This window comes from Lathamus discolor, chromosome 5 (assembly GCF_037157495.1).
Source record: "Lathamus discolor isolate bLatDis1 chromosome 5, bLatDis1.hap1, whole genome shotgun sequence".
Lineage (NCBI taxonomy): Eukaryota > Metazoa > Chordata > Aves > Psittaciformes > Psittacidae > Lathamus > Lathamus discolor.
Window position 1 is genome coordinate 108548215 of NC_088888.1, and position 21548 is coordinate 108569762.

Here is a 21548-nt window from a genome sequence, read left to right on the forward strand (position 1 = left end):
TCTCACAGCCACTGAGCACCCCTGGAGATTTCTGTGAATCACAGAATGGTTTGGGTTGGAACGGACCTTAAAGCTCATCCAGTTCCAACCCCCGGCATGGGCAGGGACACCTTCCACTAGACCAGGTTGCTCCAAGCCCCATCCAGCCTGGCCTTGAACACTGCCAGGGACAGGGCAGCCACAGCTTCTGTCTTATTGGAGCCAGAAAGTCGCATTCCTGGGCTGCCTTGTCCTGCGATCCTCTCCCTGCAGAACAAGCAGTGCTTCTGTTTGCCTCGTAAACCCATCAAAAAATATAGCCATTCTGACAGGCTGGAGAAGCAAACCCCACATAAACAAGCTGACACAGAGACTGGAGATGGGAAACGGGTACTCCATACTCATAAATTGACCCACTCTTGGGAACCTGGTGACTTCACAGCTGAACCTGTTGCTGTGATTTTAGCATAGTTCAGTTCAGGCTGCATAAACTTCTCACAGACATTTTCCAGGCATAGCTTAAGGACTCAGAGACCACTCCTGAAAGGACATTTGGGTGTAAATGCCTCTTTTCTGAAGCGCACGGATTTTGACGATAGCAGTTAACTCAAGGCTGTACTGTCTTTAGGCTGCAAATCTTGGGGAAACTCACTCTCTCCTCCATGCCTGTATGGCTGCAGCAGCTGAATCAAGGGGTTTGCCCCAGACAGGAGCCCAGGAACTGGGCAGTCAGCAGCAGCACTTTTATTTTCCCTCCCATTTCCCTAATTTTTACCTCCGCTGGGGTCAGTTTGGGGGTAGCATGAGAACAGCTCTCTGGACTAGGAATTGTCTTATCTGACAGCACTGTCCTGCGAGTCCTGGCTGGAAACCATGGGCTCCAGCAATCACTGCCCGCCACAGCACAGAGCCCTCCCTGACCTCTGCTGCACTGTGAGCTCCTCGGCTCAGAATCACAGCATGGCTGGGGTGGGAGGGGACCTCTGGAGGTCATCGGGTCCAACCCCCTGCTCGAGCAGGGCCACCTAGGGCCAATTACCCAGGACCGCATCCAGATGGCTGTTGAAGACCCCCAAGGATGGAGACTCCATCACCCCCTTGGGCAACTTGTGCCAAGTGCTCGGTCACCCTCACAGTAAAGAAGTCAGAGGAAACTGGTGTGTTTCAGTGTGTGCCTATGGTCCTGTCTTTCCTACTCTGAAGGCAGAATCTCCATCACTGTCAGAGATCTCCATTCAGGAATCCCCATCCGTGTGACCTCCACCCTTGGACATCTTCAAACCCCACTCGGACATGGTCCTGCGCAGCCATCTCTGGGTGGCCCTGCTTGAGCAGGGGGCTGTCCCAGGCCACCTCCGGAGGCCCTTTCCCACACCAACCACGCTGCCATGCCTGTATGTCCCTCTGCTGATGTCTCCGCAGGAGTTGCCCCCTCCAGCTCTGCAGCTCCGCAGGAACCCCGGGGCTGACCGGCTGTGGGCCACCCCCGTAGTTTGAGCCCCGGTTTGCCCTGCTCGGGCAGCTCGGGCTAGGTTGGGCTGGGCTGCGGCTCGGCCGGGCTCGGCTCAGCCCGGCTCGGCTCCGCGGGACCACCCCGGGGCGGGTCGCGCATGCGCTGGGTTGGCCGGTGGCAGCGGCGCTGCCGGAGGCGGCGGCCGCGGGACTCGGTGTCGGCGACGGGAGAGCGCGGCGGTGAGTGTGTGAGTGAGTGAGTGAGTGAGTGTGTGAGTGAGTGAGTGAGTGAGTGAGTGAGTGAGTGAGTGAGTGAGTGAGAGTGTGTGAGAGTGAGAGTGTGTGTGAGTGTGTGTGTGTGTGAGTGTGAGTGAGAGTGTAAGTGTGAGTGTGAGAGTGAGAGTGTGTGTGAGTGTGTGTGTGTGTGAGTGTGAGTGAGAGTGTAAGTGTGAGTGTGAGAGTGAGAGTGTGTGTGAGTGTGTGTGTGTGTGAGTGTGAGTGAGAGTGTAAGTGTGAGTGTGAGAGTGAGAGTGTGTGTGTGTGTGTGTGTGTGAGTGTGTGTGAGTGTGAGTGTGTGTGTGTGTGAGTGTGAGAGTGAGAGTGTGTGTGAGTGAGAGTGTGTGTGTGTGAGTGTGTGTGAGTGTGTGTGTGTGTGAGTGTGAGTGTGTGTGAGTGTGTGTGTGTGTGAGTGTGTGTGTGTGTGTGTGTGAGTGTGAGTGTGTGTGAGTGTGAGTGTGTGTGAGTGTGAGTGTGTGTGAGTGTGAGTGTGAGAGTGAGTGTGTGTGAGTGTGTGTGAGTGTGTGTGAGTGTGAGTGTGTGTGTGAGTGTGTGAGTGTGTGTGTGAGTGTGTGTGTGAGTGTGTGAGTGTGTGTGAGTGTGTGTGAGTGTGTGAGTGTGTGTGTGAGTGTGTGTGAGTGTGTGTGTGTGAGTGTGAGTGTGTGTGAGTGTGAGTGTGTGTGAGTGTGAGTGTGTGTGAGTGTGAGTGTGAGAGTGAGTGTGTGTGAGTGTGTGTGAGTGTGTGTGAGTGTGAGTGTGTGTGTGAGTGTGTGAGTGTGTGTGTGAGTGTGTGTGTGAGTGTGTGTGAGTGTGTGAGTGTGTGTGAGTGTGTGTGAGTGTGTGAGTGTGTGTGAGTGTGTGTGAGTGTGTGAGTGTGTGTGTGAGTGTGTGTGTGTGTGTGAGTGTGTGTGAGTGTGTGTGAGTGTGTGTGTGTGTGTGAGTGTGTGTGAGTGTGTGTGAGTGTGTGAGTGTGTGAGTGTGTGAGTGTGTGAGTGTGAGAGTGAGTGTGAGTGTGTGTGTGTGTGTGTGTGTGTGTGAGAGTGTGTGTGTGTGTGAGTGTGTGTGAGTGTGTGTGTGTGTGTGTGTGTGAGAGTGTGTGTGTGAGTGTGTGAGTGCGGGCACGGCCGCCGCTCCCCTCCCCTCCCCTCCCCTCCCCAGGGCACCTTCCCTCCCCGGGGACCCCCCGCCGAGCGCCCGTGAGGGACCCGGCGCGGCGCTTCCGATCGGCGGTGAGCTCCGCGCGGGTACCGCACCGCACCGCACCCCGCCGCGGCTGGGGCATCCCTCCCCGCGGGGAGCAGGTCCGCAGGGGCCGGTGCCTGGGGAACACCCCGAGGGCGGCGGGTGGACCACGAGCGGACTTTGAGGTGCGGGGTGATGCCTGATCTCCCCACGCACACACGCCGCACGCAACCGGGGTCCATGGGGCTGGGGTCGGCGCCCGGGTAATAGCGTCCAGAGGGGAGGAGTGTGCCGGGACACATTGCCTATTGCCGTCGGTTCCCTACAGGCTGCCGTGATCTGCGCCTCCAGGGCTTCCCAAAGGAGAGAGGTGGGCAGTGATTCTCCTCCGCTGTTTGTTTTTCATGGCCGTGGGTGGTTTTCCTTGCGTGACTTTGACCCCTGGGGTGTTGTGGAGGCCGTGGCAAGGAGACGCATAGTTTAGCTGTGAGCTGGGTGAAGAACCAGCTCCTGCTGTTTGCTTTGGAGCTGCTACCTGCCCGTTCCACTTGACGCACCCCAGCTCGTGTCCCGGAAGGGTCAGTGAAAGGTCATTCTCTGTTTATATTCTCCAAGACATTTTGGGGATCCATGATCATGTTCCCTCTTAACGCCATGTGGGTTTTGTCTGGGATGAAAGCGCCATAAGCATCTTATTTGTTTTGGTGAAAAAAGCCTGTCAACAGTCTTGAACTGTTCTGGTTTGCATTGACAGCAATATCTATCTATATATGTTTGGATAAACATTTAACACTTGTTTGTTTAGTGTCAAACTGACTCGTGTTCGTCATGAGCAGTGTTGGGGACAGAGCTTCCCAGTAGCTGTGCTGAGCTGGGAAGTGCCACGGATGCGATAGTTCTGTGCCCAGTGCTCATTTGGTAACTGTGGAGCTCCAGCGGGGTATCCCAGGCTGCTTTGGCCAGAGCACATGGCTTTTTACTTTGCTATATATTTAGGCGAGCTCTTAGGCAGAAGTTCTCCCCTGTGAGGGTGCTGAGGCGCTGGCACAGGGTGCCCAGAGAAGCTGTGGCTGCCCCATCCCTGGCAGTGTTCAAGGCCAGGCTGGACGGGTCTTGGAGCAACCTGGTCTGGTGGAAGGTGTCCCTGCCTGTGGCAGGGGGTTGGAATTGGGTGAACTTTAAAGTCCATTCCAAACCAAAGCATTCTGTGATTCTCTGAGATGCATGTTTGTTGCAGATGCTGTGGGAGCATCACTTCAGAGCTGGGAAATGCCCCAGTGTACTTTAGGTGCGGTTAGTTGGGGGATTGCCAGCCACAGGGGGCTCATAGGAGGTTCTGATGAAGCGGGATGTGGTGCTGCCCTGGTCATTGAAAAAGGGTGAAGTCATGAAAAGGGCATAAAGAAGGATGGAGCACGTATGCAATGCTCTGCTGGAGGGAAAACTAGCAGGTCTGAAGTCTCATCTTTCTCTCTGCTGTGGCAGGGAGAGGATGGGCGGCAGTGAATTATACTGGCAGACTGCACTCCTGCCTTCATGTTGTGGTGCAGGGGAGGTGTGTTACATGCAAACAATTCCTAGAAACCCATGGGCTCATCGAGCCAAACCACAAGCCATTATACATTTCCTCCTGCTCAGCCGGCAAAGGTGTGGGTTAACAGCCCCTGTGCTGCAGGATTCCCAGTTTTCAGGGCATCATCGCTTTTATTTACACTAAAGCCTCTGGCTGAGGTTGCATCCCACTGGATGCAGGGAGGGATGGCCGGTGCGAGCGACATGCCGGCAGTATGACAGAGGCTGAGGACATCATCAGGTCACATGCGTGCACTTGCAGCTACTTGCACGTCTTGAGTCATTCACCAGCTTAATTTTTAGCTGCCAGTGTATGTGAGTATCCTGCTCCTGGGGTCAGTTCAGTGGCCCTTTAATCGCAGTATCCGTTTATGCTGAAGAAATGCCTCCAGAGGAATACATTCATAGGAAGCCCCCTGGAGTCTATATGGAAAAAGTTCTTTACTGTGAGGGTGGTGAGGCACTGGAATGGGTCGCCCAAGGAAGTTGTGAATGCTCCATCCTTGGCAGTGTTCAAGGCCAGGTTGGGCAAAACCTTGGGTGACACGGTTTAGTGTGAGATGTCCCTGCCCATGGAAGGGGGGTTGAAACTTGATCTAAAGGTCCTTTCCAACCCGAACTATTCTATGATTCTATGATTTGGCCTGCAGCTGTACACATGTGGCCATACCCTATAGCCTCCATCCTTCAGGCACAGGCAGTAGTAAATGGAAGCTTGCTCCCAGTTGCTTTTTTTTACCCCCTAGCAAATCCTTGTGATCAAGTAGGGGTGTAAGCATGTGGATCCAACATAGCCTGCATCGCTTCTTTGGGAGGGGAATCTGCCCTCTGGTCCCTGCTGACCCTTCCTCAGGGCTTCATAGTCCCCTGGACAGGCAGTACGCTGCCATTGCAAACATAGAAGCTCGCTGGGAGAGTCCACGGGGTTAAATAGGAGGAGATCTGGGGTGGGGACAAACGCTTTAAGCTGTGAGCTCCAGGGGGTTGGCAGGGAGCTGTGGTCTCTCCCAGGCAGCCTGCCGCTGCCGGCAGCGCCAGCAGTGGTGTGCATGATTTATATACATTTTTGTCTAATGACCGAAGCTCTAAAATCCGCAACCTTAAGACAATGTTTTTGTACAAGAGGCTTTTGCAGATGACAGCAAAGTTCAGAGCAGCCTCAGCCTCTAGGCTGTGGGGGATATTCTGGCAACTCTGCGGGCCCCCAAACAGGGCACAGCCAGTTTGGTTTGATTGCTCTGCCTGCAAGCACATGGTCCTGGGATGCCCCATCTGCAGATAGGTGTGAACAGGGAGGGATTTGCTGGCTTGTTGAGGTCTCCTTTTGCTGTCAGGATTCTCATCTCCAGCAGATCCGTACTGAAAAACTTGTACCATCGCCTGGTGCTGGTCCTGTGGCTTTGTGAAAAGCTCATGGCAGTGACAAGCTCATGGCAGTGTGAAAAGCTCATGGCAGTGACCTCTTATGTAGGCAAACTGGCTGCAGAAATGCTGTGCTTGCAGGGTGTGCGTGCACTTACTCGGCGTGGAAGGGAAGGATAACGTATCCCACAGACCTTGCAGGAGGAAGTTTAGGAGGTGGAAGTGGGATGCATCATAGAATGACAGAACTGTTTGGGTTGGAAGGGACCTTAAGATCTTCCAGTTCCAAACGCCTGCCATGGGCAGCGACACCTTCTACCAGACCAGGTTGCTCCAAGCCCCATCCAGCCTGGCCTTGAGCACTGCCAGGGATGGGGCAGCCACAGCTTCTCTGGGCACCCTGTGCCAGGGCCTCACCACCCTCACAGGGAAGAACTTCTGCCTAAGAGCTCATCTCAGTCTCCCCTCTTTCATTATAAAGCCATTTCCCCTTGCCCTATTCAGGCTCCTTTTTCAGTCAGTGGTGGAGGCAGAGAGAGTGAAAAAAATACAGGCACTTCTCTGACACAAATCCACCTTTGGCATCTGAAGTGACGCAGTCATCTCGCTCTGTCGGTGGTCCCTGCATGACTGAATACAGCAGGCAGGGACCGGTGTGGGTGGCTGGACCAAAACTCTGCCCCAGAGTGTGCTAACACTTCAGCAGCCTGATGGTGCAGGAGGTCATTGATTGGGACTGCGTCCTGGACTTGTTTAATTACATGTACTCAAAGCCTGTAAATGTGGGTGCTCCAGCCAGGGATCTCACACCCACCTGAAATGGAGCCCCAAAGCACTGGGGTCCATGTTAGTTGTGTGCAGGAAAAGAAAGTAGTGAGCCAGTCTGGGATGTGCAAACTGCAAAGGTTTAGTGAGATCAGGCAGAAAAGCTGCAGAGTATTACCCTGATCTTGAGGAGGGATGGATTTGCTAGAGGAGGTAATTCTCAGCCAGGGTCTATGGGTAGAAATAATGAATATTAACATTTTTGAATCTGCCTAGTGCTCTAGATGCTTCTCTTTTTTCACACGTTTTGTGTATTGGCTGTGTTATATCAGTAGCATCACCAAGCTTTAACCCTGGTTAGGCATAAAGAAAATACATCTGTGTTTATGGCAGCAAATCAGCAATGTGCCATGGTTACCCACACTGTTCCCCAGCATGGTTTGGGAGTTAGCACAGTCCAGGAGTTGTTCCCAGCATACAGTTCACAGAATCACAGAATCACAGAATCCCAAGGGTTGGAAGGGACCTAAAAAGATCATCTAGTCCAACCCCCCTGCAAGAGCAGGGTAACCTACAGTACATCACACAGGAACTTGTCCAGGCGGGCCTTGAATATCTCCAGTGTAGGAGACTCCACAACCCCCCTGGGCAACCTGTTCCAGTGCTCTGTCACTCTTACAGTAAAGAAGTTCTTCCTGATGTTAACGTGGAACTTCCTATGTTCCAGTTTACACCCATTGCCCCTTGTCCTATCACTGGATATCACTGAAAAAAGCCTAGCTCCATCATCCTGACACCTACCCTTCACATATTTGTAAACATTAATGAGGTCACCCCTCAGTCTCCTCTTTTGCAAGCTAAAGAGACCCAGCTCCCTCAGCCTCTCCTCATAAGGGAGATGTTCATGTGTAGCCACCCATTTCAAAGGTGTAGCATCACTGGAGTGACCAAGCCAGGCTGACTGATCTCAGAACCGAGGGGTCAACACTGTGAAAATCAGCCCCCTGCACGTGATGCCTGGCTCAAGGTTTTGGCTCTCACAATAAAGCCAGCAGCCTCATCAAGCCTTTGGTTTCCTAACTTTGGCTTTCCACTGCCCTTCTTTCCTCTCACAAACACCACAGGACTCAGGGGCTCCTCCTCCTTGTTGGGATGCTGTGGACCGCCTCAGCTTTGCTGCAGGCACACAGTGCTCAGCAGCTTTGTTTTGCTCTCTCCCCTCGGAGCACAGCGTTCATTGTGCTGGCTCCACTGCTCTCATCCCCTGGACCAGTCCCAATGCGCAGGCAACACTGAGCCCATGTCAAGAGGCACTTGCTGCTCAGCACGGCTGAGCTGGCTGCTGGCCTGGCTTATTTCCAGGCCAGAAATCGCAGGGGAGCTGACACTGCCATGGCTTCAATGGGGGATCCTGCCATCTCCAGCCAGCTTCAATGGCTCATCTCCCAGCATCACGAGACATTCGTTTCCTGGTTAATACATGCTTGGACAAACCCTGCTTTGCTACACACTGTGCATGTGTATATGTGTATACAGAAAGGTAGAGTTTGAGCCATCTTCTGTTGTTTGAAATTTTCCATAAGGTTATTTTGACCCTTTTTCTTAACAGATGAGGCTGCTTTGATGATTGCCCTTCAATGTCTCCAGTAAATCACATCCAGAGCATTGTCACCTATGCCGGTCCCTGCTGGACGAGTGCTTGTAATACACCCCTTGGGCTGATGTAGATGTAGCTAAGTATGTAAGTGTGTCAAGGGAAATAAAATCTTCTGTGCAAGGCACTGTTAACTAGTCCCGGCACTGTTAACTAGTCCCAGCACTGCCTGGTGCATCACAGTGGTGTGTTAATAGCACAATATCTAGTTCTTATGGGGCAGATGAGGATTGATATCCACATTTAATAGACAGGGAGGTCCAATTTACGTTAAGTCCCGAGCACCTGCTCCCTCTCTGATTGTGGGAATTTCCCTTTTTCAGTGCTGGAGTGTAGTTAAGTCAGTCCTTCATATCCTGCTGCTTGGGCAAGGCTTGTCCCTGGCACAGACCATCAAATGCCACCTCTTCCAGTTTCTGACCCCTGTGGTATATAAATCCCAGTAACACCCTGCAGAGGGGATCTGAATGCTATGTGCATCTGCTACAGTTAGGAGGCAGGTTAGCACCTAAACCCATGGCAGGAGAAGGAAGCAGGTAGTATGAAGACTACCCAGGAGTTGCTGCTTGATCTGGTCTCTTATTTTCTCTTCTGTGGTAGAGCTTTTTCAACACACCAGGCAGAACGGGATGGAGGAGCTGGCACTGTGCTCCCAAGCCAGTCTCTCAAAGTTTGCCCTGAGCCTTCCTCAAGTGGTTTAGTTATAGAAGGGGATGTTTGAGCTCAGGGAGAACCAGTCTGCAGGCAGCAGGCTTTGGGATGGGGCTTACCCACTACATCACTGAGCTGAGTGTGGCCTTGGTGCAGCCCCTCCCAGCCCAGGAGATGAGAGCTGAACTGCTGTCTATCATCCTGCAATGCCAAAGTTGGCTCCGTGTAGGAAGGGGTGAGAATAAAATTCCACGCTTCAAAATGACCTGGAACCCCTCCAGGGACTTTTGCTCAACTCCCAGCAATTAATCACCTGTAGCTCTGAAACCCACTCTGTTGCCCACTGCTGCACCATCACTACTGTTATTTTCATCCTGTCCACAAACACTGTTTCTTTTTTTCTGTTTCAAACGCAATGCATTTATTAAAGACTTCCCCACAGCTGAGTTCCATGGTCCTCTCTGCTTTGTTTACCAGGAATTATTGCCTTTCTGGAAGCCTGTGTCAGACTCTCATGCCTGAATACTAGTCTGCAAGCAAATAATCACACTGGTACAGCCTTGGTCCCAGACAGTTAATGCTGAGGCCAGCCTGCTGGGAAAATCAGGCGTCCTCTGTAGGAAATATTCTCATTCAATCCCCTCCATCAGACTGTGACCAAAAAGCAAAAGAGCTGGGAAAAAGCTCGGGTTTCCAATTACTCCCTTCAAAAGGGAGAGGAAAAATTGGAACGGGATCGTTCTCCTCCTGTGCCACAGTTCTTATTGTGGCTGCAATGATCCAGCCTGGCCATCATCCACTCCCTCCTCCTTGCCTCGCAGCTCCCTCCCTGAACAAACGATACTTGGTTGCTGTTAATTGGGAGCAGCCAAAATAACTGAATCCCCCGGAGATGGGGGGTGAGGACAGAATCTCAACGAGACGCCCTGCCGATGAATGTGGCTTTCAGCCGCTCCTACGGCCCTGTGAAGGGAAAAGAATAGGGGCTCTGTGAAAGTGAAACAGCCAGTGCTGACCTTGGGTTTCTGGGTTGGGTTTTTTTTCCCCCTTTCTTTCGTTCTCTTTTCTAACGTTAATTGCTCGTAGCTTTGTCTATCACATGATCGCTGGGAATTGCCAACTTGTTCTCACTCGTTATTGTCACCCATTTGGTTTGAAATAAGCACTCTACCAGGTTCGTGATTCAGTGCTGTTTATCCGAGTGTCAGATGTGTTTCTTGTGACTTTGGACTGTGATTTGGAATATCTCTGACCTTCCCTCGGTCTGTTACAAACTGCCATTTGCCCGCTATGAAAGCCAGCCTGGGAGAAACAATCCTGCCTGCTGCTGGCAGGGAGATGTGCAGCACCTAACCTTTCCCTAGCTCTGCTCAGGTGCAATGCTCCCTGTATACACTGAGCGCTTGAGATGAGGGATCGTGGCAAAATCCTAGCTCTAGCACACACCATACATACTGGAGCCAGCCTGTGCCTGGTACAAGCTGCCTGTCTCTCTTGTATCCTTGTCAGCATGCAGAGCAGGCAGGCCATGGATGGTGGAAGGGGCCAATGTGCCCCTCACATTGGCACGTATCCATATGCCCAGGCTTGATTGCCATCTTCCCATGTCTTCTGTTGCCTTTGCTCTTCACAGGCAGGTTTCGGTGTATTGCTGCCTCTGCGCAGATGGGCACTCCAGTGCTGCTCCTGTGATGCTCAGTTACCCTGTCTGTGCCATATCTGAGCTGTTTTTTGTTTACTGATATCCTGGAGTCCACACTGGTATTAGTTTGTGTTCTCCAAGAGCTGGGGAGCTTCAGCATGCTCTTTCTCCTTGTGCCTTGTTACCATGATCCTTATCTCCAACAGCAGTGCCTAAATAATGTTCTGGATAGTTTTCCAGCATCCTGCTGGGATGAACTGGGACAAAGATTCAGCACTGAGTCCCTGGGACAAAGATTCAGCACTGAGCCCCCTTTAGTGGGCCCAAATCCTTGAACCATGCTTAGTTAAAGGGAAGCTGGGAGATGGTGAATGGGGGTCCAAGCCCTATTGTTTGGGTTATATCAGAGCAAATGCTGGGAGAGGTGTGAAACACATGATGGCAGGTTAACAGACGTGGCAGAGTAGCTCAGACACACAAAGCACTTCAGAGTCTGTACTCACACCTCTGCACAGGGCAAAACCTGTGTATAAGGCCTGAATATCATCAGCTGGAAAATGTATAGGTCTTGGTGCAGTGAAGGAGATGCAGTCAGCATGGGAACAGAGCTCTTGTGTCCACATCTAGACTAGGAGATCAAACACTGTTGGTACAGACATCCGTAGACTCTCCCTGTCCTTCTCACCCCAACATGCTCAGCCTCGAGACAGTTTCTGGTCAGATCTTAGGATCATAGAACCACAGAATGGTTTGCGTTGAAAGGGGCCTTAAAACTCATCAAGTTCCAACTCCCTGCCACAGGCAGGGACACCTTCCACTAGACCAGGTTGCTCAAAGCCCTGTCCAACCTGGCCTTGAACACTGCCAGGGATGCGGCACAACATCAGCCTTCCCCAGCAAGGATGCTGTCTTCAGTCTTACCGATTTGTGAAACTGAAATACCATTTGCAGGGCCCGTTTTGCCTTCTCTGGCTATGGCAGCTTCATCAGCTGCTGGCAAACAGGGAGAAAGACCTCAAGCAATACCAGCCCTGAGTGATGCTAAGGAAGAAAACCTGGAAAGTGCAGGGAGAGAAGAAATCGGCTGGAAAATGTAACTTGATTATGACAACTCCCGTCTGCTAGAATATATGGAAGCGATGTGAAAATATGTTGTCTGTCATCAGAGGCTTTGGGTTGCGAGAGGAAGTGGGACTTGCAACCTGCTTCAGTGCCTGCTCTGACTTTGCTCTTTCTGCTGTCTCGCCAGCCTAGCTTGGGTCTCCCATCGTGAACCCATGCAAACTATTCCTCTGTCCCACCTCTAGCAGCAGCTGGTACCTGATGCAACAGAAGAAAAAGACACTGTTTCCCACACTCAGGCAAAATAGTTTGCATTTACTCAGTATTGGCCATCTCCATCCGTTGCAGATCTGGTTGTGCGCATGTAAGCTTAGGGGTCAGGTCCACTCGTGCAAACATGTATGTGTTGGTTGCACAGGAGTAACCAGAGCCCTACAGAGTCTGGTGGGGCTCCATCAGCATTGATTTTGGCTTAAGCATGGGACATCTGTGTGATAAGTTCTCTGTTTAGTGTGGTATAAACACCATCAGGGAAGAGAAATATCTAGGGTGGGAGGGAAAGAGAGGGTATTGGGAATTAATTCAGTGCTACGAGGTAGTCTCCAGACAATAGGATCCTGCTGTGCCCTGAATCTGAACCTTTCTGTCAGAGCTTAGCAACTCTGAAGGTTGCCAAGGAGCAGAGCAGAGGAGTGCCCAGCACTGAGGTTTGACTGCTCTGAGCATAAAGGCACATCTCATCACAGCCTCTCTGCCCTCTCTGCATGGCTCTGTGGATGCTCCCAAAGCTTCGATGCTGTATCCAAACTGCAGCCATATCTGATATGGAGCCTCTCATTTCTCCATCACTGCTTCTTACACCTGTAGGTTTGGGCCTGTAGACTTCTCCCCTTCCTCTGCTGAACTCACTGTAGCAGCCCCATGTGCAAGCTGTGTGGCAGAGAAGCTGAGCTTACTTGCAACCTCCATGATTTAGTTGGGACCCTCTTCAGTCAGGTGCAGAAAGCCAGGTTATCCCATAGATGAGTAATTACACCCCAGTTTTGTCCTTGAGGAATCTGTTCTAGGGAAAGGGGTGAAAAGTCCCTTCTGCAAATCATCAGGTGCTTTCTTGACATCTAACTGCTTCTTGCATCTCCTTACTGGCAGCTCCTGGCTACTCCTGAAGATGCTTCAAGCCGAGTGCCCAAGAAAGGGCAGGCTTGTGACATGGCTGTGCCCATTGGCTGAACTGCAGGGACTGGGCTGTGCCATCCTTCTCCATGCTGAATTTAGGTCTGTGGAGTTTAGAAAAGCCCCTTTCCCTTACAGCATGAGCAGCATCTCAATAGCACCATGGCTTATCCCGCTCAGGAGGAGCAGCACACTCTTCTTCCCAATCCATCTCCATTAACGTTTCTTCTTTATCCCCTCCCTACAGGGCACGAAGACGACGTTCCCCAGATCCAGGCTCAGAGCCGCTGCACGCCGCGAGATGACAGCCATCCTGGAGCGGATCAGCACACTGTCCTTCAGCGGGCAGCACCTCAGCCGTCTTCCCAGGCTGCTGGAGGATGGCTTCCCCAAGATGCCTTGCACGGTCAAAGAGTGCGAGGTGCCGCAGCTCTTCCGCGAGCCATACATCCACACTGGGTACCGTCCCACGGGCCAGGACTGGCGGTACTACTTCCTTAGCCTCTTCCAGAAGCACAATGAGGTGGTCAATGTGTGGACTCATCTCCTGGCAGCGCTGGCTGTGCTGCTGAGGTTCAAGACGTTTGTGGAGGCTGAGCAGTTGCCTGTAGATGCCTGGTCCTTGCCTTTGCTCATCTTTGTCCTCTCCTCTGTCACTTACTTGACCTGCAGCCTCTTGGCCCACCTACTGCAGTCCAAATCAGAGCTGTACCACTACACCTTCTACTTCATGGACTATGTTGGAGTCAGCATCTACCAGTATGGTAGTGCCCTGGCTCATTTCTACTACAGCTCCGACCAAGCCTGGTATGACAAGTTCTGGCTTTTCTTCCTGCCAGCAGCCGCTTTCTGTGGCTGGTTGTCTTGTGCTGGCTGCTGCTATGCGAAGTACCGGTACCGACGGCCTTACCCCATCATGAGGAAGATGTGCCAGGTGATCCCAGCCGGGCTGGCGTTCATCTTGGATATCAGTCCTGTTGCTCACCGGGTGTTTGTATGTCACCTGGGGGGCTGTGAGGAAGATGCTGCTTGGTACCACACGTACCAGATACTGTTTTTCCTTATCAGTGCTTATTTCTTCTCCTGCCCGGTCCCTGAGAAGTACTTCCCTGGCTCCTGTGATATCATTGGCCATGCCCACCAGATCTTTCACGCCTTCCTGGCCATCTGCACCCTGTCACAGCTAGAGGCCATTCTTTTGGATTACAAGAACAGGCAGGAGATTTTCCTGAAGAGACATGGGCCTTTCTCTGTTTATCTCTCCTGCATTTCTTTTTTTGGCCTGGTGGCTTGCAGTGCCATCACAGCTTACATCCTGCGATGCAGGATCAAGGCCGTCCTGGCTAGAAAGGAATCCTGAGAGTCATGAACATTATGGGCATGACACCACTGGGGGGTGAAAATCAAGGGGCATAACATATTAGGGACTTAACTGTCTTATTTGCCTAACACACTGTGACTAACCGGAGCACTGGACTTGGGTGGAGGGCTGGAGACTTCATGCTACATGCATTTTCACAGCAGGGACTGCTTTTTGCCATGCAGGGGGACATGGATGTGTTTAAAGCCAGAGCACTTAACCAAGGATGCTGAAATAGGCAGAGGTTTCTTGTTCATTCTGGTAAACCTGTGGGCAATATGTTGCTGAATGCCAGGGGGGACAGCCTGAAGGCTGTGAGACTGTAGAAGGGTCTGCCAGGGCTCACAACACAGCAGAGAATGCACCATGAGGACCACAGCTGGTTGTGATGACCTCACTGGGTTCTGCTATCTATTGGGGACCTGTTACTACCAAGGGCAGTAACGAGGTTTCAGAAGAGGTCTGCATTTCTATGGTTCAATTGCAAAGGCATGTGTGACACCGTGGCTGGTATAATCCTCTAACTGCTCCAGCTGGGTTAAGCCAGGTTCTCTCTATGGTCCCCTTGTCAGGTATCTCAACACCAAGTTGCTGAGGAGGCTTTGGCAAAGAGCGTTTGGAGACCTATGCCTGACCTAGGGTCCTCTAGAATGAACTGGAACTCAAGCACTATGTCTGCCAGTGACTGGTGTAGATGTTAGGTCAGCTCCATCTTTTCTTTCTGTATGACTGCACCATCTTCAGTGGAGCTGCTCATCCAAACCAAGGAGTCAGGCAATCCCAAGGATTACTAGCAGGAGATGGTGTCTTTCTCAGCAGTTTGAATTTGACTTAAGGTGGTGCCAATGCTGATGACTCTTTGGTAGCCTACAAGACAGGTCTTCATAAGCTCCTCACTTCTCTTTCAAGTGCTTAGGTGCCTTGGAGGAGCTGGGCCTCAGTCAGGTTGGAGATGGGTTTGAGCCTTCCTCAGTAGCAGTGGCAGTTGTTGAGCCATCAGTGTTCAGGGGGCTGGCCCCAGCAGAGGAGATGCTTTTGATGCTGTGTACATCATTTTGGCTGCTTGTGTGAGAGGTTTGTGCATTCCTGCATAGACTGTATCATCTGTCTAGGGAGTCTGACTGACCTCCATGTCCATGCAATGTAGAGTAACTTGGGTGTGAGCTGTCCATTACAGGAAAGGATCTGGCCCCTGAACCTCCAACAGCCCTGCTGCGGCCATGCCAAAAGGGTATGAAAGTGAAGTAGTCTTTATTCACTTCTTAATGGTGCTTTCAGGACACCAAGCAGTCCTTGGTTGGCTTTGTGGGAAAGCTGACAATGAAGCACTAAGTGAAGACAGAACAGCAACAGGCAGGAGCAGGGTATCAACATTAGGGTTCTATGGAACTTTGGGAACGGTTTGTCCTTGAGATGTGGTGACTCCTGTGTGGAGTAGCAAAGATAGTATTCAGGGACACTTAATGTCCATGGGTCACTCCTGTCTAAGGTGTAGCAAGGGTTAATTTTACTGTGTCCTCCACCAGATGAGTCCCTTCTGTGCTTGTTTGAGGAGAATATCAGATATGGAGCCACACTGTTGCACTGAACTTGGTAGCATTTGCAGGACAGGATGCTCAGAGCCAATGCAGAGATATGGTCCTATGCAGACTAGACACCTACTGTTTGACCCACTGTTTGCTTTCCATAGTAGGCCCTGGCATGGCTCCTCCCACTATGCAAGACCTGCAGCCTCAAATGCCTTGACATCTGGCAAATTCACAGCATGTATAAATCTTTGCTGCATCTAAGGAATCTATGGGATCTATTCCAGCCACATATTTCTCTCACTGAATCCCAAGGGCAGGCAAATGAATTGTGATTGCTGGTTCTGAGCAGGCAGTGTAGGGTTGGGGATATGTTCTGTTGTGACAAGCACTGATTTCTGCACTTGATCTGTTTTTAACTATTGAGGTATGTGTGTGTGTGTTTGTGTGTGTGTGTGTGATTTATTATCCAGAAAGGCTTTGCCTTTGGATTTTATATTTGCAAAGCCTTCTAGCTGGGTCAAGATTAGGCTGAAGGAAACAGTGCTATGCTGCTGAAGGAACAAGGTGGGCCAGACAACAGTGTCTTTGAAAACAGATTTCTTAATAGGTGCAGTGCTGTGTCCTGTGTTTTGTGGACAAATTTGAAACTCATGGCCCTTTTGACAAATTAATTACAAAGGGGGAGGGAAGTAAGTTTTGAGTACAGGAGAAGAAATCATAGGAAAGCCTTGAGGAGGTCATCTAGTCCATCCTTTCCCATTACTCTAGGCCTTGTGGTTTACATCCAGTCCAACTTAGAAATTAATGACTTCATTTCCTTTCTTGTATTTTGCTAACAGCAAATTTGCCTCAGGGGAATGGCAACTGGGGATGGTCCCCACTTACACCTCACCATAGCCCTTCCCATGCGTAGAAGCTCATCTCAACACAAAGTGAGCTGGTGCTGGGAGATGGACCAGTGGAAAACAAATCCTAGTGAAAAAATGCCAGTAATGTTGTGCTGGTTTTAACTTTCAGCCAGCAAACCTGAACAGCACTGCTGCTCGCAGAGAAGGGCCAGAGTGGAGGCCAGAAGCAGCTGCTCCTTGCATAGTAGCTGGTTGCCCAACTAGTTTAGCCGCACTGATGGACTGCTCTCTCCATAGTCTCCATGGCTTTGGTTGTGGGTCTCCTCCCAGTGTGGGGAAAGACTTGTGTGGGAGCAGTGTTTTTTCTTACAGCCTAATTTGCATTGCTTTTGTGGTAGGTAAAGCAGAATAAGTTCACTGAGTGTGAACCTGGCTGGATGATACCAGTGGGCTCCTGTGCAGGAAGGGCAGTAAACTACCGGGGTTCAGAGCTTCTTTCTGGGCTAAAACTGAAAGGAGCTGCTGCTAATAGCAAACCCTGCTCTGCTGCTACCTAGAGTTACACTGTTACTAAAGGAAGGGATCACCCAGGCATTTCCTTCTCTGAGGGTTTGAGAATAGATTATGTGTCCTACCTTTGTCAAAGAAGGGTGAGAACAGTAATGCCATCTAGTTCAGGGTCAGGGAAAGGAGGTGCCCACATGGCTCTTCTGAGGTGTTTCTGGTCATATGCTTTCTCCTCCCTGGTCCAGCAGAAGTGAAACTTCTTCTGGAGCAACTGTGTGACGGTGGTTTTCTCACATATTCTCATGTTACCCCTCAGGTGAAGCCACTCACATCCTGGTATGGCCCTGCACTCAGACCTGGAGCTGACCTCCTGGTTAATATGATGGGTTGATTTAGCAGGGAAACGCAATACAAATGATTGCTGCTGTGAGGATGCACCCTTGTGTCACAAGGGGCTCACCAACACTGGAGCTCCCTTCATCCCTATCTCCATCCTCCTCTTCATCTGACCAGCTTATTTCTTTCCCACATCCCTGGACTTCATCCTTGTGCCTTATGCATCTGGCTGCCTGTCTGAGCAGACTCCACATGCCGTGGTGTCTACTGCACCTCAGCTGGGCCAGGACTGAAAAGTGGCTGCTGATGCACTCCTGAAAATCCTGCCATTGATTTAGGGGAGACCAAGGCTGGGTCTGGAGAGAGTAGAAATGCTACTGTGATAAATGCTCAGCTTGTCCAGGAGCCTTTTGGGGCCTTCTCCTGGAGCTTACTGCTTGGAGCACGCCTCCTTCCATCCTGGCATTCCTCTAAGGAGGCATGGCTGGGAGGGATGAACCAGTGGCGGGGTTTGGTGATGAGCTAACCACCAAAAGTTGAGCACATTGAAATCCTGAAGGTCCTAATCCTCTCCCCCAGGAACCTCTGTACTGAGACAGTATTTTTGCAGATCCTGCAACCTGGATCTGTAGAGGACAACTCCTGACAATTCATCCCAATGTGCCTTATGCTATTCCTTTTTGAAATTCATCCTGAAGGAACTTGAGGTGCAGAGGCAGCCTCGTTGCTGCCTGCTGGTCCATGGTTGCTCTTAGCAGCCAATATCCACTGACAGGACTTGCTTGGTGCCCTCCAGAGCAGAAGGGGAAGATGCAGAGATGTGCCTTAACCTTGTATTTATGCCTAACAGTTTGTGTAAGAAGGCAAGGACGGGTTCCTCATGTGCCTTGCAATTTACATCTTTTACTGACATTATTTTTAAACACTGTTACTAAAGAGAAGTACAAAAGAGTTTGTATTTTTTTCCCTGGGAAACAGGGAAGGGTACGAGTGTTACGTATTAACCATCCCCTTCCTAACTTCCATCTGCTAACTTTGTATTGTGTAAAACTGACAACATTTTAAGCTTTGTACTGTACTGATTGTTATTTAAAAATCTTAGTGAAAAAAAAAAAATAGAACCATCTATAAAAGCAAAAGGATTGGTGTGGTGTGAAATTCCCAAATGCACAACTACAACAGGTCATGAGTCATTAGGAAGAAAAGTAGATGGTAATTATAGAGTGGATATATTAGAGTGGATAATAATTAATAATGAACAATAGGGTGTGGTTTTATCTGTGCATCTCAAAGCACTTTCCAGGTTTCACAGTAACTCTGTGATCTCATTCGCTTTTCACAAGAGACGTACAGAATGGCTGCTCTGACACTGATTTGAGGGATTTAAGTTCATCATCTACATAAATACTTGGGTGTCCAACTTTCCTTATTGTCTGTCAGTGGTGAGTAGCCAGTGATTTGGTGGCCTGGGAGCTTTAGTGGCCAAGCTGTGAATTCAGTGCTTGTTCAAGCAAAACATTTCAGCACTTGCTTAAAATTAAGCCAAAGAGACAACCATTGATGGACAAAAGGGTATCAGTCAGTAAGCCTATGGGAAATAAGGCTAGAGCTTCTGTTTTTCTTGCTGGTAGCTGTGTTTAATCACAGCATGGTTGAGTTTGGAAGGGATCTCTGGAGGTTATCTGGTCCATCCTCCCCTACTCAAGCAGGGACATCCAGAGCCATTTGCCCAGGACCACATCCAGATGGCTGCTGAATATCTCCAAGGATGGAGACTCCATCACCTCTTTGAGCACCTTGTGCCAGTGCTTGGTCACCCTCACAGTAAAAAAGTGTTTTCTGATGTTCAGAGGAACCTGCTGTGTTTCTGTGTGTGCCCATAGCTTCTGGCCCTGGCACTGGGCATCACTGTAAAGAGCCTGGACCCTTTCTCTTTGCACCATTCTTTCAGGTATTTATATACATTGCTAAGATCCCACCTGGGCCTTCACAGAATCATAGAATGGCTTGGGTTGGAAGGGTCTTTAAAGATCACCCACCAGAGAGAAGCAGAGGGGGAGAATCGCCTCTGACAAGCTGTTGGTCACACTGCTGGTGATGCAGCCCAGGACTCGGTTCGTTTCTGGGCTCAGGCACACACTGCCAGCTCATGTTGAGCTTCTCATCAACCAAAAGCCCAAGTCCTTCTCCTCAGAGCTGCTCTAAATCCATTCTCTACCCAGCCTATATTTGTGCTTGGGACTGCCCCTGACCCAGATGCAGGACCTTGCATTTGGCCTTGTTGAACATGGGGTTCACAAGGGCCCACCTCTGAAGCCCTGTTTTGTTGACTTTGTGATCCCTTTCCATCACATCACGCCAGGTACTCTGCTCATCAGCCTTGTCCATCACTTCGTAACAGGGCTGCTGGTAACTCTCTCTCCCTTGTCACTAGTCTAAACCCTCTTTACCAGAAGGATGATGTGTGACCAGGTACATACCACTTGCTCCAGGATACACCCTCTGTGTGAATTTCAGTGGTCTAAAAAACCCCACTTTTTCCCCTTCTATTACCACCACACTAATAATTTTCATTATTATTCCTTAATAAAACATCCAGAGCAAGGCTGCTATACTGCTGTGTTTTTACCCACCAGAGGGCGAGATATCTTCATCTGTAGCCACAAAGAGGCCTCCAGTGCCACAAAAACATAGCCAGATAAAGACTTCCCTTTTGTGAGTAGACAGTAGGGATGTAGGAGGCTAAAGAAGCTTGTCTTAACCTTGGCAAGTTGCACTGGCCTGTACAGAAGTTGATGCCAACGATACAGGTGAACCCAGATTTTCTGAATTACACTTCAACACTTTATTCCCCAGTATTCTTTTATCCTGCTTTATGGTCACTATTCTTAACAACCTACCAGCTACTGCTATGGCTTTTCTTAATCTTCCTTTCTTCATTCCCATCTCCCTTAAAACACCCAGGAAGAATGTACTTGGACCACAGTCTTCTGATCCTGTCCCTGCTCACACTTAGAGCCTAAGATCCTACTTCGTGACCCTGGATAAATCCCCCGGTCTTATTTCCCCATTCATGCAAAGAGTGGGAGAGCAGCACTCCTGCCGCACTGCAAGCTGTGCACAGGGGTGCTCTCCCACACAGCCTTGTTAAGAAGTTGCCATCACTCTCCCAGAGGATGACCTGTCGCCCATGGGTGCAAGTTTCCTCCTCTGAGAAAGGCCCTGGTCCTTGGTAAAGTTCAGGAAACCTGCTGAACGGTGTTTGGCTATCACAGCAAGAGAAATCAGAGCATGCTTCCGTCCCAGCACCTGCGTCTGAGTCAGCAGCCACATCAGCAGCCTGCTGTCTTTTAGATCTTTCAGCCCTGCTTGGCCTTCAGTCTATTATTTTCCTTTGTAAGCCCGTCAGACTCACTCTTTATCTCCCACCGGCTGGCTTTCTTCTCTCTCCCACACCATGCTTGGACAGACGGTCTGGCTGCACTTCTCTTTGCTTGGCTTCTGCTTACAAAACTCAGATCCTGCTGCCCTTGAATTGTAGCCCGGCCTGTCTGGTGTGCTGCTGATAGAGAGACCAAGGGAGACACATACCAAACATTAATTCCTCTGTGGTGATTGACTTAGCTCTCTTTATCTCTTGTATGTGGGAGTGATTTTTGCACAACCAACTTCCTCTTGATTTCCCCCTCCCACCTCGCCGCTGCTTCTTCTTGCTGCTTCCTTCAGAAAGAGATAAAAATTGTGTTTGAAAGAGGAACTGCATCAGTGCTACATATTATAAAAGCCACTGTTTGTCAGCTAACGTACATATTACACACACAATAACCCAGCACAATCTCTTCTCCTGTTGCACTGCTTTGAGCACTCCAGTACGGATCTGGCCCTCCACAGCTGCTCCCTTCCCTCTGCACAGGGTAGAGACAACTCCCAAACTGAATGCCTCCACCCGTCTGGGAGGTGATTTTAACAGCACGGCCATGCACCAGCGGGGACGAGGGCCTGGCAGAAACAACACCGCGGTGACGCTGCGAGCTGCTGGAAGGCCCCGCCTGGCTGGGAGCGGAGCCGTGGCGGCACGCTGGTCCGTAAGAGAGCAGGGTGAACGCTTCCCACTCCTCCCGGCACTGCCGCTTCCAGCTGCGGGGACGAACGGGCCCTGCCCGGCCTTGCGGCCCCGAGCCACTCCGCGCCCTCCCGT

General features: G+C 50.6%; 1 protein-coding gene across 6 annotated transcripts; it reads left to right on the forward strand.

The window, feature by feature from the left end:
• The first annotated feature begins 1556 nt into the window (after positions 1–1556).
• PAQR8 (progestin and adipoQ receptor family member 8) lies at positions 1557–19970 on the forward strand. Of its 6 annotated transcripts, none has more exons than XM_065681845.1 (3): positions 1558–1671; positions 3218–3259; positions 13018–19968. In XM_065681845.1, exon 3 carries the CDS (start codon positions 13072–13074, stop codon positions 14128–14130), a length of 1059 nt encoding a protein of 352 aa, XP_065537917.1. In that variant the 5' UTR covers positions 1558–1671; positions 3218–3259; positions 13018–13071; the 3' UTR covers positions 14131–19968. The 6 variants fall into 6 exon arrangements, 4 of the variants coding, with proteins under 4 accessions (XP_065537914.1, XP_065537917.1, XP_065537915.1 ...); XR_010613272.1 differs by lacking the exon at positions 13018–19968 and adding an exon at positions 8198–9301 and having other exon boundaries at positions 1643–1671; XM_065681842.1 differs by lacking the exon at positions 3218–3259 and having other exon boundaries at positions 1557–1679; positions 13018–19970.
• Positions 19971–21548: the final 1578 nt, after the last annotated feature.